The 27,518-nt window shown below is 55.6% G+C and overlaps 3 protein-coding genes across 6 annotated transcripts; 1 reads left to right on the forward strand and 2 right to left on the reverse strand.

Annotated features, from left to right (window-relative positions):
• The first annotated feature begins 7,048 nt into the window (after nt 1-7,048).
• VAT1 (vesicle amine transport 1) lies at nt 7,049-16,714 on the forward strand. Its single transcript, XM_076357068.1, has 6 exons — nt 7,049-7,378; nt 9,108-9,315; nt 9,665-9,835; nt 9,921-10,010; nt 10,979-11,220; nt 12,306-16,714. Exons 1-6 carry the CDS (start codon nt 7,052-7,054, stop codon nt 12,405-12,407), a joined length of 1,140 nt encoding a protein of 379 aa, XP_076213183.1. The 5' UTR covers nt 7,049-7,051; the 3' UTR covers nt 12,408-16,714.
• Nucleotides 16,715-17,073: 359 nt separating this feature from the next.
• On the reverse strand, nt 17,074-23,240 carry LOC143169587 (uncharacterized). The gene is made up of 5 exons (XM_076357067.1): nt 23,035-23,240; nt 22,725-22,828; nt 18,831-21,743; nt 18,268-18,476; nt 17,074-17,791 (listed from the first exon to the last, which is right to left on the reverse strand). Exons 1-5 carry the CDS (start codon nt 23,210-23,212, stop codon nt 17,722-17,724), a joined length of 3,474 nt encoding a protein of 1,157 aa, XP_076213182.1. The 5' UTR covers nt 23,213-23,240; the 3' UTR covers nt 17,074-17,721.
• A 521-nt stretch (nt 23,241-23,761) lies between these two features.
• On the reverse strand, nt 23,762-27,269 carry IFI35 (interferon induced protein 35). Of its 4 annotated transcripts, none has more exons than XM_076356589.1 (10): nt 27,221-27,269; nt 27,070-27,100; nt 26,847-26,927; nt 26,370-26,528; nt 25,913-26,026; nt 25,451-25,595; nt 25,092-25,225; nt 24,674-24,863; nt 24,289-24,395; nt 23,762-24,040 (listed from the first exon to the last, which is right to left on the reverse strand). In XM_076356589.1, exons 2-10 carry the CDS (start codon nt 27,082-27,084, stop codon nt 23,849-23,851), a joined length of 1,137 nt encoding a protein of 378 aa, XP_076212704.1. In that variant the 5' UTR covers nt 27,085-27,100; nt 27,221-27,269; the 3' UTR covers nt 23,762-23,848. The 4 variants fall into 4 exon arrangements, with proteins under 4 accessions (XP_076212704.1, XP_076212703.1, XP_076212705.1 ...); XM_076356588.1 differs by having other exon boundaries at nt 26,847-26,942; XM_076356590.1 differs by lacking the exon at nt 27,221-27,269 and having other exon boundaries at nt 25,949-26,026; nt 26,847-26,942; nt 27,070-27,187.
• Between the last annotated feature and the right edge of the window lie 249 nt (nt 27,270-27,518).

The following is a 27,518-nucleotide window of genomic DNA, read 5'->3' on the forward strand; positions in this document are numbered from 1 at the left end:
GGGACCTGTACTAGGGAAATGTACTAGGAGAAACCAACCTTTACCAAAGGACCCACAGTCTGAAACCTGGAGCCTGTGACATCTTGTTCTTGTGCCTGCACAGAGCCTCAAAGTCTGGTCCTCTACAGCCAGTCACAGGCTCTGGACCTAATTTTAGATGTGATGAAGCAGGTGAATGTAACGAGCTAGGAATCTCCTGTACTCTGTCGTATGGCCGTGACCCCTGCAAGATGCACACGTGTACCTAATGAGAGGCACATGAGTGTGACCCCTGAGGACACAGACAGAGCTCATGCCCATCACGTTATGCAGTGCCACTTTCTCTGTATTTTCATGGTGCGTGCATTGTTAACTTCGTACATATCTTTTCTGTGCCATTTGTCTCAGTCTGCAATGTCTTATTTCCACTGGTAAGCCTCTAAACTGGGACAGAAATAGGGGACACACTTTAATTTCTCATCAGATCTAGTCTTAAGTATCTTTTTGGACTTGTCAGATATGTGAAAGAGCTAGAAACTTGCCAGGCAAAACTGCAGAGTGTTGCTAACTGTTAACACTCAGCAGTTAAATCATTCAGTCCTGAATGGTGTATTATTTGATGGTTTCCCCTAGAAGATGAAGAGGTGGAGAAGCAGTAGAGTTTGAACATATGCAGCAAAAAGATACAAATCAACAGTAATTAGGAAGGTTAAAAGAAAGAAAAAAAAAAAATCCCAGCCAAATCCCCTTTCCTGTGTCCAGCCTGTTTACATTCTGTGCTAGAATAACGCTGATCTGACTCACTGCGGGCATTAATGAAGTTTGCACCTCTGGGTGAGCGATTTAATTTATCTCAGCAAGCCAAAGCTCGTTATAACGGTCCATAAATGTTATCAGATGAAAGCAGCATCCTTCAGCAATCTCGGGGGTTAAAGCAAGGAGGCATTCAACTGACAAGGCTTCTGCTGGAAAGACTGCAGTCAGAGCATGTGTGTTACAGGCTGAGGAGGCACAATACCTCAGTTACTGCTGCGGATTTCTCTGTATTGAGAAAGTGATCTGGAGCCTCTGTAACACTCCTCTGGAAGTAAGCAGCTCCCTTTTTTTTCCCTTTTTCTCTGAGGACACCTCTCTTTAGGATTCATCAGGCCCAGCACCAGCTGGAGAGACTTGTGAGTGTCTGGGGGACTCCACAGGTTGGCTGCAGACTGATTGCTCTCCTGGAGGGAACAAGAGGCTCCTTGGAGGAGCAGGGACTTGCAGCACCGAAGGCACACAAAGAGGGTCAGGGTGGGAGGAGGAAAATGGCTGATTCTCTGATTCTGTCCCCTTTGGTGTGGAAATCTCCTTGCCACACATGTCCCCTCCCACGCCGGATCCAGCTACTTGAAATGCAGCTTCCACCACTGCGCTGGCCTTCCCCTCGCCTTGCTCTGGGTGGAGGCAGTGCAGCACGCACACGGTTGTTTCCATTGCGCCCTTTCTGCTGGGGCTGCCAGCCACCGCCAGCGCTGGCTGCGGCTCCAGCTCTGGCTCTGGCACACAGCATCGGCTGTTGGGGTGACGGAGCGAGCCCAGCTGGACGCTCCCTGGCAGAGGTGCTCAGCTGAGGTGGTTTCTCCAGCAGTAGGAGTGATCTCCACCACCTTTGTGTTTGGAATCACTCAGCAAAATGAAATATTTTCAGTTTTGCAATTCTTTTTCCTGTGGAGAGTGGTGGAGGTGGAGAGGGCAGGGAATGAACAGAAATAAACCCTTGAAACTTCAGTTTCTTTTCCATTTCATTTCAAACATGAATTGCATCTCCTGAACACAAATTGGGGAAAAATGGTTTTCTTTATAAAGTCGTCCTTTAAGCAGGTCCAACACAGTGAGGCAGCATCCTACAGGCTGTGTGTGCCCGGACTGGGTCAGGTCCCTCCCCTAACCCGGTGGGGCCGCAGGCCGGCAAGAAGGTCCCTGCTGTGGTCTGAGGGATGGGGCTTTCCACGGGGGCTGCTTTAGCCAGGCTGGGCGCAGGTGAGGGTCGTGGGCTCTGCTGCCCCACTGCTGCGCCCTGCTGTGTTTCAGTATGATGCTCGCTTTTCCTTGCAAAGCAGCTTACGTGCCTGGGGTGACGCAGGGGAGCGACGAGCAGCCAGCACTGTCGGTGTGCAGCAGTGCGGGGACTTGCCGGGAACCAGGGCCCTTGAGCAGCTGCAGAGTTTTGAGTGGTGCAGAGAAAACCATCTCCCATTGCAACGCACACACCATGCTACTCGGTCCTGCGTGTCGTATGGTTACCTAGTCCCTTGAAAGCCACAATGAGCACACGGAGGGGAAGTTCATAGAATCATAGAATCATAGAATCATTGAGGTTGGAAAAGACCTCTAAGATCATCGAGTCCAACCGTCAACCCAACACCACCATGCCCACTAAACCATGTCCCTAAGCACCTCATCTACACGTCTTTTAAATACCTCCAGGGATGGGGACTCCACCACTTCCCTGGGCAGCCTGTTCCAATGTTTCACCACTCTTTCAGTAAAGAAATTTTTCCTTACATCCAATCTAAACCTCCCCTGGCGCAACTTGAGGCCATTTCCTCTCGTCCTATCGCTTGTTGCTTCGGAGAAAAGACCAACACCCACCTCCCTACAACCTCCTTTCAGGTAGTTGTAGAGAGCGATGAGGTCTCCCCTCAGCCTCCTTTTCTCCAGGCTGAACAACCCCAGTTCCCTCAGCCGCTCTTCATAAGACTTGTTCTCCAGACCCCTCACCAGCCTCGTTGCCCTTCTCTGGACACGCTCCAGCACCTCAACGTCCTTCTTGTAGTGAGGGGCCCAAAACTGAACACAGTATTCGAGGTGCGGCCTCACCAGGGCCGAGTACAGGGGCACGATCACTTCCCTACTCCTACTGGCCACACTATTTCTGATACAGGCCAGGATGCCAAGTTTGTGCATTTTCAGTGAGGTAAGAAATACTGACCAAATAATCGGCTTCTAATGGGTGCACAGCATGTGGATGTGCTAAGCCTATAATTGTCAGTGAATTATTGATGCTGTGGTGGAAAGTTGAAGTTAAGGAGAAGGATTCTCGTTTCACAGGGTTTCTCCAAGGACCACAGTAGAGAAAGTACCTGCCTCCGGAGGAGGACATGGTGGGATGCTGTTCTGTGCACACCTGGAAACCGGCCTCGCACTGGCCATGCCCTTTGCTTGTGCTGCTTCCTCAGCCTCCGCTGTTTGGGTTTGTGCAGGGGAAGACACTGGAGCAGCCTCAGCCCAGCTAAGGCAGTGTTCTTTGTGGGAATGATACTCTGTGCTGGGAGGATTTCTTCAGTCTGCTGTCACCATGAGGAGTGAACTGACATTCACTGAGCATCAGTTACCACTTGACAATCGCCTCCATTGTCTCTGTGATCAAAACAGCAGCGCAGGGAACTGTGGCTGTGAGTGGCAGGTACATCTGAGGGGTTGTCAGATCTCTTCCACCCGCTGCTCTACCTGTCAGATCTAAATGTAATTTACTGTGATATAGGCATGGTGTCATCCAGGAGGCACAGCATTCCTGGTACATGTGATGCAGCTGGGACATCTCATCTGTGTCTACCTCTGTGTGCATCCCAACACTCTGCAGACACAGGTGAGGAAAAGGCAGAATAGAGGCAGGAGGAATCTCTCTCTTGAGTTCCCGACAAACCCAAAATATAGATGGATCGAGGTCAACACTTGCTGTAGATCCAGGATGCCAAAATATACAGCCCTGAAAACGTCACTTTGGGCCCTGGCACCCCGTGGGGTCTGACCGCAGCCCCACAGCCCCTTCCAGAGCCAACCCCCTGCAGCTGGGGGTGGCCTGGGAGCCGGTGGTCTTGGAGATTGTGGGCAGCACCGGCAGAGCAGAAGCAGGGAGATGGCAGCACCTGGTCAGGGCCTGAGCGGGAGTGGGAAACCTCAGCTCCAAGCACTTCACCTGTGGCCAGGTGTGGAGACACCCCATGGCCAGGCAGTCAGCCTCCGGTCCTGAGCGGGGTCTCAGGCAGCCTTGCCGGGTGAGGGAAGGCTTTTGTGGGCCTGGCCCTCCTGGGGTCCATCCTCAGTGAGCCCTAGGGCCGAGGCCAAGCTCCCACAGGCAGCTGACTGCTGACCGGCAAACCTGCTAGGCTTTCTTATCTCCTGCCTGTTCATTGTTCTGGTGTCCTTGAGAGCAGAGGAGAGGGACTGTTAGAGCCCTGTGTGAAAATAAAGGGAGGTGGAACAAAGAGCTGGGCAGGGCAGGCTGGCACTGCTCCTGCTGCAGGCACATCCTCCTCATCCCACTGCCAGAAGCTCAGGGGGAGCAGCAGGAGGATGCGAAAAAGCAGGCAGGGAGCTCAGGGTGAGGTGCAGGGCTATTGGAAAGCTGAGCATCTGGGAGAGAGATAATGCGAACTGTTTCCTCGGTGGCCTGTGCCTACCTCTGGCTGTAAATCACAAGTCAGTGCCATTCAGAAGGCCCCAGCACCTCGGCTGCGTGCTGCTGTGCAATGAAAGCTCATGTTTGGAGAGCTTGCTGAAAAAGGGGTGGAGGAGCGAGCACCAATTCCACTGGGAAAACTTCTTGTTTTCTCTGGCTAACGCATCCCCTTGCTAGCCCACCCCAGTGTCCCATCCCCGGTGTGTGGCAGCCAGCTGCCATGCTGTGCTGGGGATCGCAGATCTGCAGGCTCAGAGCGTGCCAACTGCGAACGCCTGGCCTGAGCACATGCACCAGCACCTCCCCATCAGCTCCCCGCAAATGGCAGAACTTCACCCCCCCTGACACTCCAGAGCAGCGACTAGCCAGAACTGTCCCTCTTAAATCTTAAATACAGTGGAAAAACTACCCCAGCAGAATACAAACTGAACTGGGTAAAGTAAAATTTACAGGGCAAATGTTGCTAAACTGAGCTGATAAGGAAAGATTGACTCAGGAGCACAAAAGAGACAAAGGCAGCAAGAGCAGTCTGCCCAATCAAACAGACTTGCCACTACGCAAAAATACCTCTATCTAATCTGCTTTAGAGCTGCATACAGCTGGAGCAGTCTAGCAGAAGAGGAGTCTGACTCCCAAATCCCACTGCCTTCATCTACCATTCTCTGAGCCTTTGGGAGTCATCCCCTTATCTCAGGTGTCTATAGGGGATCCCTCCTCGCCAGCGTGTTTCATCCACCACAAGAGCACTGACAACTGTGAAAATAAATCACTGAAAGGACAAATGTTAGGAGAGCTCCTAGGAAGAGCAGTAGGAGACAGAGGATTGTGCTTTGACTCCTTCCTAATTTTGGGTGTGAGAGATGCCCGGACATCAGGAAGGCACATCTGTATTTCCCAGAGCTGAGCAACAGCAAACAAAGGTGTAAAGTAACTGTCCAAGCCGGACTGCAGTCCTGTCATGCAACCGGACATAAGCGTCCTCCTCGTTCCCACTGCAGCCCTCCAAACACCCATAAATATGCCACACAGCAGAGCCAGATGATGTGCAGCCTGCTCCAGGCCTCTGCCCTCCTGGCTGCTTTCCTGCCTTTGTGCTCCACTTCCTGAGCAGCCCCAGCCTGCCCGGCTTGCACTGCTTCAGGGCCAGCCCAGCCTGGAGCGCAGCCCTGCAGGACAAGGCCACATTCATGCAAAACTCCTGCTGGCCTCGGTCAGCAGACTGCATTCACGTAAAGAGCAGGACTGCTGTCGCAAACAAAGCCCCTGGAAACACTGGGGTTTGCTAATCCATGCGCCGGCCAGAGCCTTACATCAAATGCTGTCAGCAGTGCTGGGAGTGCCCTGCCCAAAGCAGGCATTGTGCCGGGTTTTGCTTGGCTTGGGAATTCTGGAGCACTGGAGTGACACAGAAACTTCCCCAATACATGTTTTGATTATCCTTCAGGTGGTCTTTGCTTTCTTTTTTGGGGTGGATGTTTTTCTTTTTCAGGGCTCTTTGACTTGTATGCTTGAGCAGTCACCCTGCAATGGCTGCAGGTTATTAGGGATGAGGATGTGTTCCCCAGACAGCAGACAAGCGAGGCATGGATCCGACTGCGCTCTTCACACACAAAACTGCACTGAATCAGCACCTTGATAGCAAGTGCGATATATGGGAGATCTGACACAGATCCGAGTAGTGAATTCATGGAGAGGGCTGCTGTCTGCTGGCAGATGCCTCACAAGCAGGAAGAGAGGCTGGATCCTTCGATCCGTCTGCACACCCTGCCTTATTTATTTGTCTTTAGTTACAGGACTAGAGCTGTACTCCTCCCTCTTGTCTGTGAGCCAGTCCGTGCCTCACCTCTGCTGCACGCAGCCATTTCAGGGCTAAGAGCAGAGAGATGTTTATTAAACCTCCCTGCAAGTGACATCAGTTACTCACAATAAATTGTAGTAACTCAGTGAGATGACACTCCAGCAAAACAGCCATTTCAAACGTGTCTCCAGAAAAGATGCAAGCAGTTTGTTTGCTTGAAAGGAATCATTTAGAAAAAAAAAAAAAAGAAAAAAAAGAAAAAGAAAAAAAAGGTGGTGTGGAGGAAGAGAGACGCTACGTGCGCAGGACAGCACAGCCCCGGGAACTGAGGGCGGCCAGGCTCTGCAAAGCTGCATCCGCAGCGCAGATGCCGAGGGCTGCGGCCTAAGGGAGCTTTTATTAATTAACGCCCAGGCTGCTGCGGCTCCGCACGCCCCGGCGGAGGGCGTACGAGCAAATCTCTGCTCCGCTCCCTTCTCCCCTGGCATCGGCTTCAGACCTGCCGGGGGAAGCGTCCCCTCGGCCGCGGAGCCGGGGCGGCGGGGCCGGGGAGGCCCCTCGGGGCCGGCCGCTGGGAGGGAGCGGTGGTGGCGGGCCCCAGCGGAGCGGGGCGGGGCGAGGCCTCCCCCGGGACACCGGGCTGCGGAGGGGCAGCCGCCGTCGGGCCGGGACCGGGGGGCGGACCGGGGACAGCGCCGCCCCGCCCGCCGCGGCGCCGCTCCGCGCTCGCCCGGCCAGCCCCCGCTCCGCCCCCCGGCCGCGCCCCGCGCCCCGGCTTTTCCCCGCCCGCCGCCGCCCCTCGCCCGCAGCCGCTCCCGCCGCTCCGCTCCGCCATGTCCGCTGAGCCGGCCCCGGCCGCCGCCGCCCCCGAGCAGGCCCCTGGCCCCGAGCCGCCGGTGGGCGGCGGGGAGGCGGCTGAGCACCGGGCGCTAGTGCTGACGGGCTTCGGCGGCTACGACAAGGTGAAGGTGCAGGCGCGGCGCGGCGGCGGCCCGCGGCCCGGCGAGGTCTCGGTGCGCGTCCGCGCCTGTGGCCTCAACTTCGCCGACCTGATGGCGCGGCAGGGTCTGTACGACCGGCTGCCGCCGCCGCCCGTCTGCCCCGGCATGGAGTGTGCCGGCATCGTCCGCGCCCTCGGCGACGGCGTCCGCGACCGACAGGTGAGGGACGGCCCGGCCCGGTTCGGCCCGGCCCGGCCCCGCCGCACTGCGGTGGCCCCGCCCCGCCCCGCCGCCCGGCAGGTGCGGCCTCGCCGGCCCCGCCCCGGCCCCTCCGCCGCCCCGCCGGGCTCCGGGCCGGGGCTGCCCCTGGAGAGCCCGGTGCCGGCAGCCCCGGCCCGGCCGCTGCACCGGCGGGAGGCGGCGGCGCGCGGGTGACCGCCCCTCCGCCGGGCCCGGCGTTCCCCGTCGGGGCGGGCGGCTCGGCCCCGGCAGAGCCGCGCTCCCTGCCCGGGGCCGCGCGGGAAGCGCCCTTCGTGATCCCGCCTGCAGAGGCTCCCGCGGCGGCCGGGCAGCAGACAAAGCCCCTTGACAAAGGGGCCGCGCTGGGCTGCGTGGGCCGGACGTCCCCGGCGCGTCCCTGCCCGCCCAGCCCAAGCCTCCTGCGGTCCTGGCTGCCCTCGCCCTGCGAAATGCTGACCCAGCCCCCGGGACGGCAAGAGCATTGCTGCCTGCCCACCCTAAGGGCCGGGGTCTTTGGGGTCTGGAGTCGTGGGGAAAAGCTGGAAGTGGTTGTGTTCTTTGGGGACTGCCAGGTGTATTTGCATGCACAAAATTTTCTTGTTAGTGGTGAGTGCTAGTAGGATGTTGGGCTAAAGCGTGACCGGGCTGTTTCTCAACACGTTTGTGACTGACCTCTTTAACTACGCGAACGTGGAAGGAAACAGCTCCAGCTGCTGCAGAGTTGTCCAGAACCATCTGAGGGTGGTGAGTTGTGGGCACGACCAGGTTAGTTGCTCTTGGTGCTGGGTTTGTGGCCCACGAGCCTGTGGCTGCTGCATTTCTAGCAACTTGGGGGACAGAAGAGTTGGCTCTGCATGTCCCAGACCTTTGGGTCTTAGGGCTGTTGCAATTATGGGGCTTTAAGATGATTCTTAAAGCAAAACAACTAGCAAAACAGTGTCTCAAAAAAACCCAGTGTGTCAAAGATGATTCCCTCCCCTCCAGAAAAACATCTTGGTTTACTCAAGTGTAAATGCCAAATCCACACACCGAGGAGCCTTTCTGCTCACTGCCTTGGCTCTGCCTCTTGTCTGCTTGCTGATATGACTGCTTGGTGTTTTGCCGTCTCCTTCCTGTTGCACAGCGAGCAGCTGTTTCTTGCCCAGTGGGATAAGAGCAGATTTTGGGGGATGCCTCAGACGTCAGGTCTGAGGCTTAGACCCGGGAGGTTTTCCTAAGGTTGGACATGCTTTTTCCAGGGTTGATCCTGTTAAGCGTTGCCTCAAGCCTCCTGCCTGTTGGCAGAATGATCCTTGCAAGGGGCAGCAGTAATATTTCATGGTGTTCAGACTCATGCTCCCAGCTTGGACAGGGAGGGTAGGACATGACCCCCATCCCTCTTATGTCACTGGGGGTCTGTTGGTTTTGGCAGCTGGCAGTCAGGCAGCACGCTGGGTGCAAGCCAGAGCCTGGGGCGCCTGCAGTCCTTCTGAGGCTCCTGGCGTGTGCCCAGGTCTGTGGTGAGAGGCACTGTGCTGTGGTGCCATTTGCCCGATGAGTGGAGCACAGGCTGCGGGCTCCCGCCCAAGCCCAGGGTTGCTGCAGTCCCTGCAGACCTCTGCACAGAGAATGGCACACGTGTACCTGGCTCAGGCATATGGAGGGCAAGGGCGTGATGACTTCTGCTAGCCTGGGGCTTGTTTCAGACTGCCTTGTCCTCTGATTTTAGGTTGGCGATAAGGTAATGGTCCTGGCTAGGTCAGGGCTCTGGCAAGAAGTCGTGAACGTGCCAGCCAGTCAGACTTTCCTGATGCCTGAGGGGATGAGCTTCGAGGAAGCGGCTGCTCTTCTTGTCAACTACATCACTGCCTACATGATCCTGTTTGACTTTGGAAACCTGAGACCCAACCAGAGTGTCCTCATCCACATGGCTGCAGGTAAATAGTTCTCGCCAGCCTGTGCTGAGACTCTTGGCCTCAATATGCAGCTTCTGAATGGGTGGCACGGGTGAGGAAGCGATCAGAATGGGGCTGCACTGACAAAACGTCACCTGCCAGAGATGCAGGCTTCACACTGACCCAGGCGCTGGCAAATGCTGAATCCATTTCCCAGCAGCCATAGTCGGTCTCCCCCAGTGTGTGTCACAGGCGTCAGCCTGCCCCAGGCAAAGCCTTTATTCCATACCCTCCTGGCACTGTGCGATCGGTACAAGCAGGGGCCTATCCAGAGGCTTTTCTGACTGCTGGGGCTGTTTGCTTCTAAGTCTTTCTCACTGCTGTTTTTCAGGTGGTGTGGGAACTGCTGCCATCCAGCTGTGCAAGACTGTAGAAAATGTCACCATTTTTGGCACAGCATCTGCTTCCAAGCATGATTCACTCAAGGAGAGCGGAGTCGCTCACCCCATTGACTACAGAACGATGGATTATGCAGAGGAGGTCCGGAAAATCTCTCCCAAAGGTACCATGTGGTGGAAGACTTCTACAACTGTCCTGCATTTCTTTCAAGTGCAAAGAAACTTCTAGTTACTTTCAATTCCTTCTAGGTGTTGACATTGTTCTGGACCCCCTGGGAGGATCCGATACGTCCAAAGCATTTAACCTGTTGAAGCCGATGGGCAAACTCATCACATACGGTAAGTGTGAGCAGCGTGCCCCCAAACCCCAGCTCCTGCATAGGAGGGACTGTGTGATGGCAGGGTGGGTGCGGATCTGCACGGGAATGCTCTGCACTGCTCTGTGCCTGGACACGCAGCCATGAGGGAGCATCACTGTTGCTGACTGCTGTGTGTGTTGTAGTTCTGTTATTTCATGAAGGTCTTTAGGATGCTTCACCTGGGTGAGGCACTGAGGGGAGTGAGATTTGTGCCTTGTCCCGAGAGCTCTGGTCACAGGCTCCAAGGCTCTTCCCTCCAATGGCGAGATCTCTCTTCGAGTACGAGCCGGTGCCTGCAGGGGAAGCTGGAATGTCCTCACGGAGGAATGCTGGCACAGCTGCTTTGTCCAGGCTGACTTAATGCACAGCACTAATAGAGCCTTGCTTTTCTTCTAGAGGATGTGTGGGTGATGAGGTTTGAGGCTACTGAATACTTCTCTCTCCATTCCCCAGCCCTGAAACACTGTGATTTTTGTCCCATAGACAAAGCCCTCACACAACCCCCAGTGGGATTCCAGACACTTGCACCAGTGTGCTGCTTCTGTTGTCCCAGCCGTTGCAGCGTGTGGCTCCCCTGAAGAAGCCTGGCTGTAGAAGGGGAGTGCTGTCCTGCCAGCCTGGCTGGATGTGACTTGTAACCCTCTCTTGCCTCTGCCAGCACTCCAGTCTAGCTGCGCTGCTGCTGCCCTCCTAAGAGAGTTGTTGTTCTATATTTCTGCAATATGTGGGTGCCGATAATCCAAATTATGCATATCTTGAGGCCGAGGCAGGTACCTGTTTCCACTGAAGGTCGACTGGGCAGGTCCTGATGTGATCCAGTTCTCACCTGTCCTACATTGCTGTGTGAGTGGCTGTTACCCTGCGTATTATCTGAGCTGTTATATGGGATGCCCACTGCCTCTCATGTTGTGTTGATTCCAGCTCATCTGTGGCTTGCCTTCTTTTTAGGGGTAGCAAACTTGCTCACTGGGCAGAAGAAGAACCTCATGGCTATGGCTAAAACCTGGTGGAACCAGTTCAGCATCAATGCCTTGCAGCTCCTACACCATAACAAGGCTGTGTGTGGCTACCACCTTGGATATATGGATGAAGAATTTGAGCTTGTCGGAGGTGTTGTAGCCAAGCTGGTTAACCTGTACAGTCAAGGCAAAATCAAGCCCAAAATAGACTCTGTATGGCCCTTTGATCAGGTGAGTCTGAGCTAACATATAGGCTGGCAGCACCCAGAAATTACTGGGTGATTGTTTTCTGCACAGTGAGCTCTGGATCAGTATGAGCACCTTGTTCATGGGGGCTGAACTGTTGCAAATGTTTAATAACCATCTGTTCTCAGACATTCAGTGCCTTTTTCCTTTTAAGATACTAAGGGCGAGTAAAGTGGCTGGGCTCTTCTGCTCCAGTGCATAGAGCTGGGCAATGCCAGACAGCATCCCTGTGGAATAGGGCAGGTGCTCAGCTAGGCTCTGTGGGCAGCAGCAGCCCATGGAGGGGCTGGGTTATGCATCAGACTGGAGACTGCCCCGAGTCTGCCCCCTGTAATTAAGCAGACAGCTGGGAAGCTTGCTGCTGCCCTTCCACAAGTGAAAAAGAGCCCAGGCAGTGAAGCAGAATGAGGATGTTGGAAGAAGAGCGGCAGGTTTTTCAGCAGCTCTGCTATGCTCAGTGTTGTTGCATTGATGTGTCCAGGCAGAGTCAGGTTCTTCCCTTGGAAATCCTTTGCTGGGGTAGGACTTATTGCAGGGGAGCAAAGGACTTGGTAATGATCAGTTGGTGTTAGTACCTGAGAAATAGTCTGATGCAAATGCTTAAGGAAAACTCTGCTGATTCCAGGCCTGGCCCAGGTGCTGTTTTGCTTAAAAATAATAATAAAAATCTGTGCATGTATTGTTCTGTGGTTGTGTAGATGGTAGAAGCATTGTCCTTCTGGCTGTTAGCTGGGTTTCTGCAGTGCTCCGCTCTGTTTGGAAAGGAAACTGTGGTGACATACACTTCATTCTTCTATGGTTTGCGTACCAGAGCATCCTCATGTATGTTACAGTTGGTCTGTGAATTCTTGAGGGCAGTTGCCTATGGGCAGGCTGGGGTAGCTGCCCAACTCTGTCCAAAATGCATCTGTGCAGAGGCACCCCAATGCTTGGCACTTGCTTGGACTGCCAGGAAAGCTGCCTCCTGGTGGGTGGCCCTCAGACTAGTCTGGGTGGACCAAGGGGCCCAGGAAGGGCATGACTGCACTGTGTGGTGGGTGTGCGTCTCATGAGATTCCTGTTGCTTCCAGGTGGCAGATGCCATGAGGCAGATGCAAGAGAAGAAGAATGTTGGAAAGGTCATCCTGGTTCCTGAAGCACCCAAGGAAGAATCCAAAAAAGAAGAGAACTAAGGAGAAGAGATTCGTGCAGATTGTGAATTCATGGTTTAACTCCCTGATCTTTGGGACCTGGAAATGGACAGATCAGTAGCTTCCATCTTCACCAGTACAAGAACATCGTGGTTAAAGTTCAGAAGAGGTTTGCATGCTCTCGTTGTGACTGACCCTTTGCCAGACATGCATCTTGCCCTAGCTCTCTGTTTTGAAGCCTGTTTATTTTGTACATTTTTCTAATCACTTGCTTCTCTACTGAATTTCCAAACTAACCTTATTTTTCTCTGGCAGTGCAGCTGAAGCTTCCAGGCAGTTGGTGATTAACAACTGGATAGCCTGTCATTGTAAAGTCAAGATGTAACATACTGTAGCAACTGCCAACTATCTCCACAGAAACTGAGCCCTGCTGAAGCATTTGCACTGTCACCTTTGAGAAGCTTGTTCAGCAGAAGAATGGGCCAAACTTAGGATGTTTCCTCAACAGCCAGAGGAAAAGCACGGCTGGCCTAGTTTTAATTCTAGCACGGGCTACTCTTCTGTTTACACTAACCACGCTCTTTCCCCTCTGCTTTCATAGGCCTCTAACACCAGTCAGATAGTAACAGGTCATGTTGTCTTTGCCTTGTAAATAACCATCCTGGCATTTTGGAGTCTATGGCATATTGCACTTAATTTGCAGTCACTTCTCTGTGCAGTTGGCAAATAACCTGACAGGCTGGTCTGGTCTGTGTCTGAATACAGAAGAAAAGTTTCAATTATGTAACTTGATCTTGTCCATTTTCTGATTCCAAACTGTATATGGAGATCTAAACTGTGTCTGATTTCTAGAGACCATAAGGACTCAACTGTGTCTCAAATGACTGGAACAATTGATGTTGGCTCTGTGTTTTATTAATGTTGGGCTCCAAGCTGGTATTGTTAAGGCTAAACTTCACCCTCGTGTTTGTATTTCCAAGGGCTGCAGTGTTGAATTGGACTTCAGCAAGATGGGAACAAAATACGCCCCTGTTAATGCTTGCTTTGTGCTGTGCCCTGTGCGCTGGGGAGGTGCTGCAGTTTGGGAAGTAACTTGCAAGAACCAGTCCTGTAAGCCTGCTTCCCAGGAGCCTGGGCTGGCTCTTTCTGTGGCACGCCACTCAGTAAAGCTATTGCCAGGTTACCAGCGTAGATGATAAACTGCCCAGCTCTGTGTCAAGCCTCTTGGCCTGGGCATCTTGAGCAGCTTAAATTGTGCTTTCCATTCTCTTCTAGCTAGCTTGTTAGATTTCCACTCAAGCCAACTCTTACCTTGTGGTTCAGTGCTGCAGTAAGGCTTGACTCTTCTTCCCCTGCAACTGCAAGTCTTGGGACCCTTGGGGTCTCTTCCAGCACGGAGGGCTTAGGAACTGCCTGGGGTGCTTCTCCCAGACCAGAACTCAGTTTCTCTTCCTCTTTTCTTTCTTCCATGCATTTAGAAACATAGCTGTGCAGAGACCCAAGCCTAGTTCTCTGAGCACTTAATGTCCTGGGTGGTGCCCCCCCTTCCTGCTGGACCCTGTTTTCAGCCCTGAGTGACTGTGGTGCTGTTTGTGCTTGCTTTGAGGCTTTGTCATGGATTGTAGGTGCTGCGGGCTTTTAGGCTTCATTTTGGATTTGAAAAGGTAAACCGGAGGGCGCCAAGAAGAGCTGCCCATCATGGAAGAGCTCAGGCTCCAGGAGCAAAACCTTGCTACTAGGAGTCCTGCTTAACCAAACCCCAAGGAGGGAAGGTGCCTGCTGGGCGAAGGGCCCCATATGCGAAGCCCCTCTGCCGCTTGAGAGCAGCCAAGCTCTGTGCAGGGCTGGCGGTTCCCGTGCAGGTGAGGAGTGTGGCTTCTTTCTCTGCCAGCTCTATCCTTCAGCGAGGCTCCTATCTATCAGTGCAGCTTGTATTTCAGGTGCTTGGGCTCAGTCCCTAGTTCTGCTGCCTTTTAGAAATGCATAGGCACAGCCTCTGGGGGACTTGCCCTGGCTAACTTTAAGTATTAAAACAACCCCATTCCCTATGACCTCAGAGGAGGGGCTGGAGCCCTGGCACAGATCCTTGTCAGTCCATCTCTCACACTTGATATGAGAACTTCATAAACATGGTCTGATGAAACTCACAAACACAACTTTTAACCTTTCTGAATCCAAAATCTTGCTGCTTCTTTTTTCAGCCTGCCCTGTCATGCTAATTTAGATTAAATCCAACAGTGTCTAATGCTACTTTACCAGGTCTGACAACAGAAGGACTGTCTAAATTGCTGAAATGGGAAGTCTGGACCTGTTCCTCCAAGAAACTGGACTTCACCTTGATGAAAGAGCAGCGTGCTCAAATGGCACACAACCCTGCACATCTTCAGGTTCTGCACACTTGTAAAGGGGAAAACTATCAAATTGTGTTTCACAGTAGCATCCTCTCCTTGCTTTACTCTCGGCTAAGCGCATGCTCAGTGCCTTACTTGGATGGCCTTGGATCAGGCAGCGCAGCAAGGCTCTCGCAGTCTGTCCCTCCCAGTGCAGCGTGAAGGAGGAAAGCGGGAGTCTTGCAGCTTCCCGTAGGACACCTGACATGCTGCCTTGCGGTACACCACAGAAAACAGTATCTCAGTGCCTTCTTCTACATGCCTGTAAGGACTAGGAAGTCACTGGAGCCTTTTCCATTCTGGCCTTTCAAAGTATTGCCAAAAACCTGTTATGACTCTTGCTAGCTCTGTTTTGTGAACACTGGTGACGTAGTCTGACTTACCGTGAATAAGACACTCCCTTTCCATGTATTACAGCCTTTCCAGGGCCGTCCTGGTGGTTCTGTGTTCCCCAGTCCAGCAGAGCTATTGTAGAGCTCTTGTCTCCCCCAGGGCAGCTGTTTGGCTCTGGCCAGTCCTTGAGTGAGGCTTTATCTGCTGCCCCAGCCTTGGCTCTCCAGAAACAATCCCGGCTCCTGATGCTCTGCGGGTAGCTGCTCATGTATCCTCTACCTACAAATTCCTGAAGCCCTTATCAGGGCAAGAGTGCTAAGCAGTTACTATCTGTTACGAGTTTAGCACTGACTTTTATGTCCTTTGGTAGCAACAATGTTTTCTACAGAAAGACCAAGATTAAATGTAACCTTGCTCCTCACTGCCTCACTGATCAATGCTGTGCTCTAGGTGGTTGTGGTTGGTTGTTTTTTGGTTTTGTTTTTTTTATGGTTTTTTTTTTATGGACAAACATTTTATGGGCCAATAAGTATAGAATCTATGTAAAACAACTTCAAGTGTCTTAACTCAATAAAGTTAACCAGCAGGTTTGTATACTAAGGACCAAAGCAAAAAACAAAAACCCTACGATAAAAATCATTCCACTTAATGTTGCTTAACTGTTTAGGGCAAAGTCGTGCTATTGAGAAAATGGGAGATTCCTGTGCATAATTGCATGTGCCGTTCCAGATATCAGAAGTGCAATTTAATGTTTATTATTTTACTGATTGTCTGACCCAAAGGTTGTGCCGTGAGGAGTCCAAGTGGAAAGCATAAGGAGTTCATAAGCAGAGGAGAGGCTGTAAGAGCCCCCCCACTGCCGTGGGGGGGCTGCTCAGCACAGGGGTGCCTGTGCGAGCACCACTCCTGTGTCATTACTGCAGTCGCCTTCCCAGACTGGTACTGCTGGTCTTGGACAAAGTTTTGCTATCACCAGGCAGCTTTTGTCGTGTTTTTGACTCTTTGGTTTCTCTCAAGCTCAATTATGTTGCACGCTAACTGCAGAAGGGGAAGGGAGCAGAAGCAGCCTCGGCTTGCGCAGAGGAGCATGGCCCCTGCCAAGTACTTTGAGATGGGGGAAGGAGTTCAGCTGTACATTTCATTTTGGACACCTGTATTAAAGTAGAATTCATTGACCAGGGAGAAGTAAGAAGCATTGTGGGCCTCAGGCTTTAATTGATGCAGAATCCTGGCCCACTTACAGCTGCTATCATAGGTGTAAAAAAACCACTCTTGTTGCCTAATGAAGCCTCTAGTGTGCTAAGCCCTGGTGATGGCAAAGTGTGACTGGCAAGTAGTGCATGAGTGTGATGTGAAATGCATTAGACTCTGAGCCTCTTATAACATACGGTCTGGTCTGTACTAAGTTGTGTTGATTTGCAGATATGTGATACGAGTGATACTCATCCTACAGACACATGGAAAAATCTTTGTTTAAAAAATATATTCTGCTTTATGTGTGTAACCAAGTTGGACAGAAAGCAAGTGTGCCAATGCTGTTTACATGACTATAATGTGTAATGCTCCTCTGTCTAATGTTACCATATGCCTTATGTGTTTCAAATGTTAATTAAAAGCATAACAAAAGCCTCAGTGGTATGCTGCTCAATCTTCTGTCGGAACGAACCCTCTGCCCCCAGCTCAGCCTTTGGGACACTTATTGCTTCTCCAGGCAGTCAGTGGGCAGACACATTCAGTTTATAAATTCTAACTGTCCCAGGGTGAGAAGATGACTCTGCTCTCAAGGACAACTGTTAATTGTTGCCTTGAGTGTTGCATTGATCTAACGCCCTGTTCTGGAGGGCAGCTATGGTGATTTTTGTTCACAAAGCCCTTAGCTGGCCTCTGCACTTTACTCTGTGTCTGGGTGTCTCTGTAGCCAGTTGAGATTGAAATGGGTGCCTGGGGTGATGGTAAGACAAGGCCTGAACAACCACTACTAAAAATGCGGGAACAAATCTTGTTTATTATACTGCCCATGGCTGTATAATCTCATGGGAGGCAGCTGTCCTGGGCACTGCAAGCTGTTAATGCTCTCCCCAAGAGCATCAGGTTGCCTGCTGGCTCCAGAGCAGGTGCTGGGGAGGGACTGTAGCTCAGGGCTGTCTGCTTGAGGACTGAAATGTTTGAGTGAACAGCTGAAATTAATGACAGCTCAGCTCTGGCACAGGCTCTGGCAGTGGCTGAGCTGGAACCTGCCTGTAGTGGCCGGAGGTGGAAGAGACTTCCAGAAGATGGGGGCTGGACTACACGCAGGCTCCTGCCCAGGTTTGGGTTATGCTGCTGAAAGCCACGCCAGGGCTCAGCCTGGAGCTGGTATTGAAACAAGCTGTGTAACTGGCTGGTGAGGACACCCATCCAGGAGGAGCTGGAGTTTCAGGGAAGCTCCGATCCATGCTGAGGCTTGCTGTGGGGGGCGAGGATGGAGGTGCTGCTGTCACTAACGTGCAGATTTCTGGCTACCTCTGGGGACACAGGAGCTCCTTGGACAAACACCTGCTTTTTCCTGAGCTGTCTGTGTTAAGCTGCAGTTTTGTCAGCTGGAAAGGAAGGTGAAGCGAAGGCACGGGCTGTGGCTGCTCAGGCAGGGAGTCTCATGCGATGCCCAGTCTCTTCAGTTCTATGCAAACCTCAGAGAGATAGTGGGCGTCTGGATAGCCGTTCCTGCAGGGCAGAGAGGGAAGTGGTGTAAATCCTGCTGATGGTGCTAAAACTACTGAGGGGAGCAGCAGTTTATTTTTGCCCCATCCCTTCAACAGGGGCTGAGGGTGGAAGTCCTGCTCCCTGGGAGCTGCTGCTGCCCGCAGGCACAGCTTGCACCCAGAGCTGGCTGCAGAGCGCTGTCACGGGAAAAGCCAGGAAAGCTGTAAGTGAACAGGGCCCAGAATTCTTGTCCATGGGGAACTTACAGCTGTGGGATGGGCAAGGGCTTTAGCTCCAGCTGAAGGGTGCCAGGGCTGGTCTGCCACACCACAGCTGCCCTGTGAGCTGAAGCAAAGGGAGGCACCAACTCTGCCGTTGTGGGAGCCTGGAAGAGCCACCCATGCCAGGACCTGTTGAGCTGGAGCCCATGGTTCTCCTCCTCCAATTGCTAAAAAAAAAGCCCCACACCTGGAAGCTTGGAATGAGCTGGGCCATACCTGGCTTTGCCTCCATCCCAGGAGGTTTTGTGTGGGATAAGGCCCCATGTCACTCTTTCCTCTCCATTACAGGACTTGATCTGGAATGTCAGCCCAGCCGCAAATGCTTTCTTCAACAGCATTGCTGTCTTCTGCCCTTCCCTGTTGTCAGGCAGGAAGGCATAGAAATTCCCCCCTTTGTAAGGCTGTCCTGGGCGGGGGTCACCAACCTTAGAACAGGAAGAAAGCATTTTAAACAACAACCTGAGTGCTGTGCCTCAGAGCTGGCTTCTGAGATTCTGTCCAGCTTGAAAATACACAGATGACTGTGGCCCCCATGGGCTGCTAGTTGCTTTGCACTAAAATCAGAGGCCACACACCCTTCAAAAGCAGCAAGCTGCTCCCAAACCTAGTGTGGAGCTTTTTGCCTTCCATGGGGTAATACCTCTGCTGCTTTGCATGTGGGGCATGGAGCTGTAGCTGCCCTCCCCGCCCCCTGCCTCATTCCCCCCCCCCAGCCACACTGACAGAACCCATTGCATGTCCTGCAGTGGGATGGGGAAGCCCCTGCGGTGGGTACCTACCCCTTGCACGCCATCAGGGATGTTGTAGGCAACCTGGAGCGTCAGGTGTCGATAGTAGCCAGGCAGACTCTGAGACAGGGAGGAGATCTTGAATGTCCCTGAGATCTTGTGGCTCGGGGCAACCGAGGAGGAGCTGCAGCAAGTTGGCTGCGTACTGTCCGCTGCAAAACATGTCCTGCACAAGGCATGACCGCAGGGGGCCTGGCAGGTCACACCTGAGCCCTGACATGCATCACACCGGCCCAGAGGGGTCTTGCCGCTTTCCTGTCCAAGGCTGGGGCCTCTTGTCTGCTGTGACGAGAGGTCAGGCTCCTCCTGCACATTGCTCCTGCTCACTGGGAGCAGGGTCCGTTCCTGGCCCCTGGGCTCTGCTGCAGGCGACTGTTCGGCTGCAGCCTCAGGTGGCTCAGCAGCCGTAGCCCTGTACAGCCAGGTAGGCAGGGAATGAGGAGCACCATCTGTTGCAGGAACTGGTGACCGCAGCTGTCCCATCGCTTCGTTGTGGCCTCCTCTGCTTTTGTCTCTTGCAAACTGGAATCTGTCTGGCAAAACCTGCTTTAGTCGTGCAATGTCAGGCTCCCCCACAGACAGTTTTGTCTTCGGCTGCTCCTGGGACTCCCTCAGGCCAGCAGGATTTGGCTTATCCACTATGCTAGGGCTGAGGAGGCTGTTTCCTCCTTGCACAGCCCCAGAATCAACATGGTCATTGGCCTCCTCCTGCCCCGGTGCCTGCTGGAACCTCCAAGGACTGGGGGACCTCTTTTCCTCAGCCTCCAGCAGCCGGAAAGCCCTGAGCACATCTGGGTGGTCTGCTTTATTGCTAATGTTCAGGTGCTGCAGGCCCATCTGTAGGGACTCCAGGCTGCTGGGAAGGGCTGCACCCAGCACCGTGTCCTGGCTTCTGCTCGGCTGGATGACACTTGAGTTCCCTGTACTCTCTGGTCCTGGAGACAAGGATGAAGACTTCAGGGCACGGAGCCTCCTGGAAGAAAACACGTGGAAGGCCTCAGTCACTCCTGGCAGCATCTCTTTGGGGCAGGCAAGATATAGCTTGTACTTGTCTTTGCTGAGTCCAACCTGGAGGGATTTTCCTCGCAAGAGACTGCACAGTTGACTCAGGGCACTGTCATCTGGACCATCTACAGCGAGCTCCGAGTAGCTCATACTCTGACACACAAGGTCAGGACACTTCTGCACAAGAGCTTCCACCTTCCATTTAGCCTGGAAAAGCTTGCTCCTGTCCTCCGCCTGTAGCGTCAGCACAGTGCAGTCCCCAGTACAATGCTCTGAGATCTGCACACCTCCATCCCTGCACAGTTCATCAATAGCAGAGTGGCAAACGTCTTTCAGGTAAGACCACTGCAGAGAGTCCAGGCTCATTTCTTCACTCACCCTACTGCCTCCGCTGCCTGCCCTGCCAGTGTCTTGGGGCTTGTCGCTTTCCTTTGACCTTGGCAGGGAGAAGCTGTTGGAACGCCGCAGCAGAGGCCTGGATTCAGAGGGTTTAGAGTCTAAAGCAGAAGAGGTCCTTGTCATGTCAAAGGTACTAGACGTGCTAGCGAGGGGGTGGTGCTTGATGGGACCTGAGCCTTTAGAGTCCCCAGGATGCTGCGAAGTGCTGTTTTCTTTGCCCCCAAAGGGAGACAGAACCTTGTGTCTTGTAACCCTGGCACCTCCTTTCACATGGTCCCATTCTTTGGGGTCCTTCTGCTGAGACTCTGCTGCTGACCCCAAAACCACATCTGTCGTAGAGACATGAGGCTGGTTCTGCTGGGTCAGTGCTGTTGGGTCACTTGGACCTGGAGCATGTGTCTCTGGTAAGAGCTTTCCAGAAAGCGGCGCCTGTCCCACCGGTGGAGCGTCCTGATTCAGCAATAGGCCCCGGCTGGCCTGAGACCTGTCAGCTTTCAGACTGCTGAAGTTGGCAGCTAGCTTGAGCTCACCTTTCAGCTCCAGCCTGCCTGGGCTGAGCCTTGAGGTTGAGGTGTCCACAGGTGCTTTGGGCTTGTGCAGTGCAGCCTCTGTGGTGTGGGAGGTTGCTGAGTGTGAGGGCAGGGACCTGCTGAGCATGCCAACCGTGTGTGCAGCACCTCTTCTGGTGCTGAAATCCTGAAGGTACTGCTTGGCCTGGGAAACATCAACAAGGTTTCCAATAAGATAAAGCTGCTTTTCATCCTCATGGCAGAGCAACTGGGGATACAGTTTCTGAAGCTCATGTGTCAGAGCCCTGAGTACCTGGCTGTCCATATCCAGTCCTCCCTTGGTGACCTTCTCCTTGCGCAAGCTCACCTCCAGCTGCTGGTAAAGCTGCTGCAAGGCCAGACGAGCCTGCCGCAAGGTGTCCATATCCCCAGACATACCTGCAGATGGCTGGAGGTACAGTATGGCGATGCCATCGCTGCTAACATCCACCACATCCACACAATGCTGGCATAGCACACCTTGGTACTCGGCAGCACAGAACCTCTGCATGTACAAGTAAATGTCCGAGTCCATCACCAGGGAAAAGTCCTCCAGCTGTTGCACAGCTTCTCCATCCACTGGGCCCCGAGGTGATGGGACTTTAGCTGCCTCTTCACACACCTGGTCCCAATTCGGCAGCTTTGCTGTCTCTCGTGCTGACTCAGTGGAGTCGGGCACTTGCTGGTGACCATGCATTCTGGTCTCTTTGGCCACGTGGCTGGAACCTGGCAGGAGGATCTCTCCAACAGGTTGGCTCTTGAAGTTCAGGCTGCCTAGCAGGTCTCTGCTGAAGGCCTGCAGCTCAGTGAATGGTCCCTTGACTGTGCAGTGTGTGTTCTTGGAGTCGAAGTTGAACTGCACATTGCTGTAGCCTTTACGCAAATTCCTCAGGAGGGTTTCGCCGGCAGGAAGCTTGCCATAGTCAACTATCATGCAAGCGCGTATAAAGATCTGTAAGTAAATAGCAAGGGAGTGAGAGAGCAAGGACCAAAAATAACCCCCCTCCAAGGTACAGGGGGAGGCAAATGCACCTGACGCTTGCCACAGCCCTTGCATTATTATTATGACAGAAGAGAGGACATGATCTGCCACCTCTCAGTATCCTGCTTTCAAATGAGATGGGAGCATAACACAGGCAGGACTGAAAGACCGAGCCAGCCCAAGCAACTCTCGGACCTTGTACCCATAGTCAAAAGCTTTCTGCAAACAAGGAATGCGAGGGGCAAATCGCACAGAGATGCAGCCCTGCTTCTACACGCTGGAAGCTCTGCAAACAGCCCAAACCCAAGAAATCCACTACCCCTTCTGCATCTGAAATGCTGTTGCCCTCTTGCTCTCCCAGAGCTTCAGCTGCAGACCTTCAAGCAGTCTGGCACCACAGGCTTTCAGAAAGGTCTGCAATGCCAGGCTAACTCCCACGCCTTTGTTTTCAGTGCTCAGACATGAAAACATGAGATGTGGCTACCACCATACTCTCTTGAAACTGAAGGAAGAGGCAAGAACTCTCCAGTGCCTCCTAGACACCAGCATGTCTGTCTCCTAAGCTCTCCTGAGAAGGAGAGAGGAGAAATATACCGTGCGTGTCCAGCTAATGACACAGCAGAGGCATTAACAGGATCCCCTACGTGTCACCAGATGGGCTGGGGAAATGTGCCCCTTCCCTCCAGTCTGACTATTCTTCCTTGCTTTGACAGGCACAAATACCAAACAACCGAGTGCACAGCCTGCCTGGCTGTCCCTGTGTTATTACCGCAGAAAAAAATAACTCCTCATGGGAATATGAATAAAAATGGATTTGCTTTAAGTCTAATTAAGATCAAAGGAGAGAGCGAGGTCTCCCTTCCCGAGCGTGTCTGCCAGGCACAGAGCCGGTCTGGGAGCCAGCCGAGGCTGTCACGGCCACCTGGGCAGGAGCTGTCTGCTCCTCGCTACCTCATCGGGGCTCAGCTCCGCGCCGTGCGCCGTCACTTCCAGCGGGTATTTCTTCCCTCCGATCGACAACACGTGATTCTTCGCCTTCAGGATCCTCTGGGCCACTGGATGGGAAAAGCCAGCAGCCGCCCGCCTCAGCCCAGCCCCGTGCCGGGGGAGCCGCAGCCCCGTCCCTGCCCCGAACACGCCGGGACACGGGGCGGGAGGGCAGGGGAGGACGGGGCTGGGTGCTCGGGAGCGGGCAGAGCCCACGGGCCGGGTCCGGCCGGGCCCGGCCGCGGGGGGAAGCGCGGCCCTTCGCGGCCGTTACCTTCCAGCGCCTCGAAGGTGATGAGGGCGCAGGCCTGGGAGCCGGCCAGCACCTGGACGTCGGCGATCTCCCCGCCGCCGTTGCGGGAGCGCAGGAAGTGGATGGTCAGCTTGTCGGCCACCCTGTCGGGAGGCAGGTCGGCGGGGAGGCCCCCCACCCGCACCGTGCGGCCCGCCATGCCTGCGCAGAGAGGCCGCGGGCAGCCGGGCCCCGCGCCGCCGGGCCGAGCCGGGGTGCCCGGGAGCCCCGGCAGCAGCTCCCCCCGCCCCGCGGGGCTGGGCCCCGTCCCGGGCCCCCCTCGCCGCGCCGGGCCCTCACCCACCCCGGCCGGGTGGTGTGGGTGAGGGCCACTCGGCCAAGGCCCCCGCCCGCCGAGCCCCGGCCCTGCCGCCCTGCGGGCCCCAGCGCCGCGCAGCCCCGAGCGCTGCGCCCCGACCCGGCCGGCCTCGCTACCTGCACCCCGCTCCGGCCCCGCCGCCGCCGCCGGGAAACGAAAGTGAAACTGGGGCCGCCCCGCCTCGGCCGGCACCGCCCCCGGCCGAGCCCCGGGCCCTGCCCGGGCCAGCACAGCCCGGCCTGGCCCGGCCCCGGTGCCCACAGAGCCCGTCCCGGGAGGCCAGTCCACCGCCGTCTCCGTGCCCGTGAAGGGGCCCAGCCTTGCCCACGGCTCTTGCACGCAGGGCCCATCCTCGTCCCCGTCCCATCCCCAGCACGACAGACACGGCAGTCCTTGCAGATGCTTTAATTCCACTGTGCCCAGGGGCCAGCGGCCGCACGGAACTGCACTGCATCGGGGTGATGGGGCTGGCCAGGGCTAGCATGCGTCCTCCATGAAAACGGCCACCCCCTGTTGTCCTGCTGGGACGTAGGCGACGGTGTCCACCTCTCCTCCGCCACGGCTGGCCTTCTGGAAGTGGATCTCCAGGGCATCCCTCATGGGCTCCTCACCCAGCACGTCTGGGATCCCCGAGAGCAGGACAGTCCTGGGGCAGCGGGAGGGCTGGAGCTGGGCAGAGCCGGGGGTGAGCCCCAGTGGGCCCTGTGCCACGCGGGGCGGTGGGAGGGCGCGCAGGGAAGGGGTCCCCTTGGGGCACTTGCTGAGCAGGGTGGAATGCTGTTCTGCTCGGGGCTGCCTGCAGGAACTGCGCCTTGGGCTGCACGGCAGCGTGGGGAGCGGGTCTTCAGGAGCCCCCACCCGTGCTGGCTCGCCCTGGGCTGGCAGGTGCTGCTTGGCACCAGGGTTCGTGCCCTTACCTGCAGGTTAGTGATGTCTCCACTCATGCACGGTGATATTTTGAGCTTGTGTTTTCCTTTCCCAACAGATACCTGGATGTGTCCTCTTGCAATTAGCAGCTCTGCCACTGCAGATGGAGAGGAAAGCCCTGAGCCGCCCAGGCCCCTGCTGAGCTCCAGTGGAGGTTACGTCCCTGGCACAGACACCAAGGCTGGCACTGCCCAGCCCCAGCTCACCTGCACCAGCACAGTCTCAGGGGAGACAGGACAGCCTGGGCTCACTCTGCCTTCCCTGTTCCCCACAGACACAGCTCCATCTGCTCTTGGGAGATGGCCTGTGCCCCCCCAGAGGCAGCTGGGCTGCTCCCCCCTTGCTGGCAGCCCGAGCTCAGCACGCCCCACGCACCTCCGTCCTGCGCGAAGGTCAGCACCACCTGGTCAGAGTTGTCCAGGAACTCCCTGCTCTCCACCTCGCCGCCCCCATTCTTTGTCTTGCTGAAGAAGAGCTCCAGCTTGTCCAGCAGTGCCTCCTCGGGGATGCCCAGGCTGGGCAGGTCAGACACGAGGATACTCCTGCTGTTCCGAGTCAGCCTCATCTGTGGGTGGCACAGGCTGGTCAGTGCCAGGGCAGGGCAGGGCTAGCCCCAGAGCTCAGGGGAGCAGTACAGAGCTGCGGCGCTAATGCACTGAGCTGGGCTGCTACCAGCGACCTGGCAGAGGCAAGCTCAGGGAGTGGCAGAGCAGGGCACAGCAAAGCTGGTGCGTGCCCAGGGCAGCTCTGTGGTTCTCTGCGGTGCGGGGAGCAGTGGGCCCTCAGGACCTACCTCCAGGGCAGATGGCAGCAGTATGTCCACTGGTGCTGCCTGCACTCGCACTCTGCACCGATCAAGCTCCTCCAGCTCCTCCCCGTAGCTCAGCTCCACCACGTGCTCCTTCACCTCTATGATCCTCTGGGCCACTGCAAGCAGGGAGAGCCCCCAGCACAGGGGATCAACCGCCTGCTCCGAGTGCGCCGCCGGACAGGACACGGGGCAGCTAATGCTTTGGGGAGGGGGCATAACCCCGCACAATGCCGGCAGAGGGGGCAGAGCTCTGAGCCCTGGCCCAGGGAGGGGATGCAGGGCAGGCCCCAAAGCCGATCGACCAGGATACCTGGCTGTGGCAATGCTCTTCTCGCTCTTACCCTCTGCCTTCTCAAAGGTGATGAGAGCTGAGCCCCCCAGCAGAGGGTAGCGGATCAGTGGGGTGAGCATCAGCTTGTTTGTGTCCTCCTTGTTTGTCACAAGTCCCTTAAACACCATTTTCTTCTCTGGCAAGGCAGGCAGCATCTAGGTTCAAGTACACAGACAGCACCTGGACGACACTGGACCCCACACAGGGCCTGTCCCTGCCAATCCACAGCCTAGAAACAAGCTCATGGCTCAAAATAAGCAGCTGGAGAGCCTCAGCAGAGTCTCTCCTAGGGTCCGGCTATGCCTGGAGTCCCAAAGCCACGACTGGAGCTTCTGGCCCTGGCAGAGGAGACACCCGCTAGCAGGAGCTGTGCCAGTCGTCACACAATGCCCAGATACATTCACCTGCAGCCTCTCCAGCCAGGCTCGCGCCCCTTGCCAGCAGACCCGAGTGCCCACACACGCTCTGTTACCATAACCGGATCCTCCCAGCAGACCCTCTTCCTCACTTCTTTCAGCTTCTTTTTCAGCACCTCCTTCTCCTGCATCAGTCTGTTCTTCTCCTCCTTTGCTAAAAAAATACCCGTCTGGAAGGAAAGAAAGAGGGGACAGTAAGGGAACCACCAGGATGTGAGGGGCTGCAGCATGCTCTCCATTTTAAGCACAGCACTGTTCTTGGACACAGCTCCACCCACACCATTTTTTTGCTCTTGACTGCCTGCAGCCCTGCCCTGGCTCCTTGCGTTTGATTACAGCCCTTCCTCCACTGCTGTGGCATTAGCTCACTTCTCGGCACAGGCCTGATGTGACATCCTGTGAAACCTGCACCAGGTCCAGAGCAAAGTGGTCTCAGAGCAGTGAGCCAAGTGATGCAGCCCCACCACCCACTGCCACCTTTCCAAGCCCAAGACAACTCCTCTGACCACCAACCTGGCAGGATCTCTCTTCATCTCTGTTTAAAGACATTTGTTGCTCAAGATTTTTATGAAGAAGTTCTCCCTCTTTCCTCAGCTCTCGTGTCCTTTGCTCTACGGTTTCCTTGGCCATTTGTAGCTTCGCATGGTCTTGCTCCAGCGCCCTACAAAGTTCCTGTGAGAGGTACCATCAGACAGTGAGACCCTGCAGACATTGCGCCACCCCACTGGCTGTCCAGCCCCAGCACACGCTGATTATTTGGGAAGGAGGCGGGCTGCTCCCCGTGCGGAGCCCCAGACCCCAGTACAGGCTCTCTTAACCGTGGGATACCCCCTCTCCACCACTCCTAGCTCGTAGTCCAAGAAAAAATAAGAAACTCACAGTCCAAGAAAAAATAAGAAACTCAAGCTCACAGCCTAGGCCGGCCGGGACGGGTCCCGGGGCAGTTTGGATCCGACCCGATCCGCCTCTCACGGACACAGCAGGACGCACCTTGCAATGCTCGATCTCCCGCCGGACTTGCTCGGGGGTCACCTCCGGGAAGCCGTCCTCCAGGCCCTCGGCGGGGGGCAGCTGGATGAAGGAGTCCTTAAGGCAGGAGGAGTCCTCAGCCACGCTGCGCCGGGCCCCGCGCCGCCCCCCGCCTCTCCTTCCCCGGGCCGGCCCCGCTCCCCTCGCCCCCGGCCCGCAGGTCCCCGGGGGCTCGGCCCCTCACCTCGTCCGAATCCATCTCCGCGGCGCTGGCGCTGGGGGCAGAACGGCAGCAGATCAGGCGGCGGCGCGGACCGGCCCCGCCGGAGCCCCGGCCCCGCGCCGGCAGCGGGGGGAGCCCTGCCCGGCCAGGCCGAGCACCGAGGCCGCCCTACCTGCCTGGGACCCCGCTGCCGGCGCGGCCCCGCTGCCCGTGCGGCCCCGCGCCTCCTTCCGCCCTTCGCTTTCGTTTTCGCTTTCGCGGCCCGGCCCCTCCCCGCCCCGGCCCCCGAGCGCGGCAGCCGGCTGCAGCCCGGCGGCCCCGGGGCGGGGGCAGAAGCCCCGTCCCGCGCGACCCCAGCCGAGACAGCCCGCGGGCGGTGCTGACCCGAAAACCTCATCTTCCCACTCATTCCCCGCCGCGCGCTGCCCCGCAGGGCCGCCCGCCCGCCCGCGTTCGTCCGCACCCTCCTC

Source organism: Aptenodytes patagonicus, chromosome 20 (genome assembly GCF_965638725.1).
Source record: "Aptenodytes patagonicus chromosome 20, bAptPat1.pri.cur, whole genome shotgun sequence".
NCBI classification, from domain to species: domain Eukaryota; kingdom Metazoa; phylum Chordata; class Aves; order Sphenisciformes; family Spheniscidae; genus Aptenodytes; species Aptenodytes patagonicus.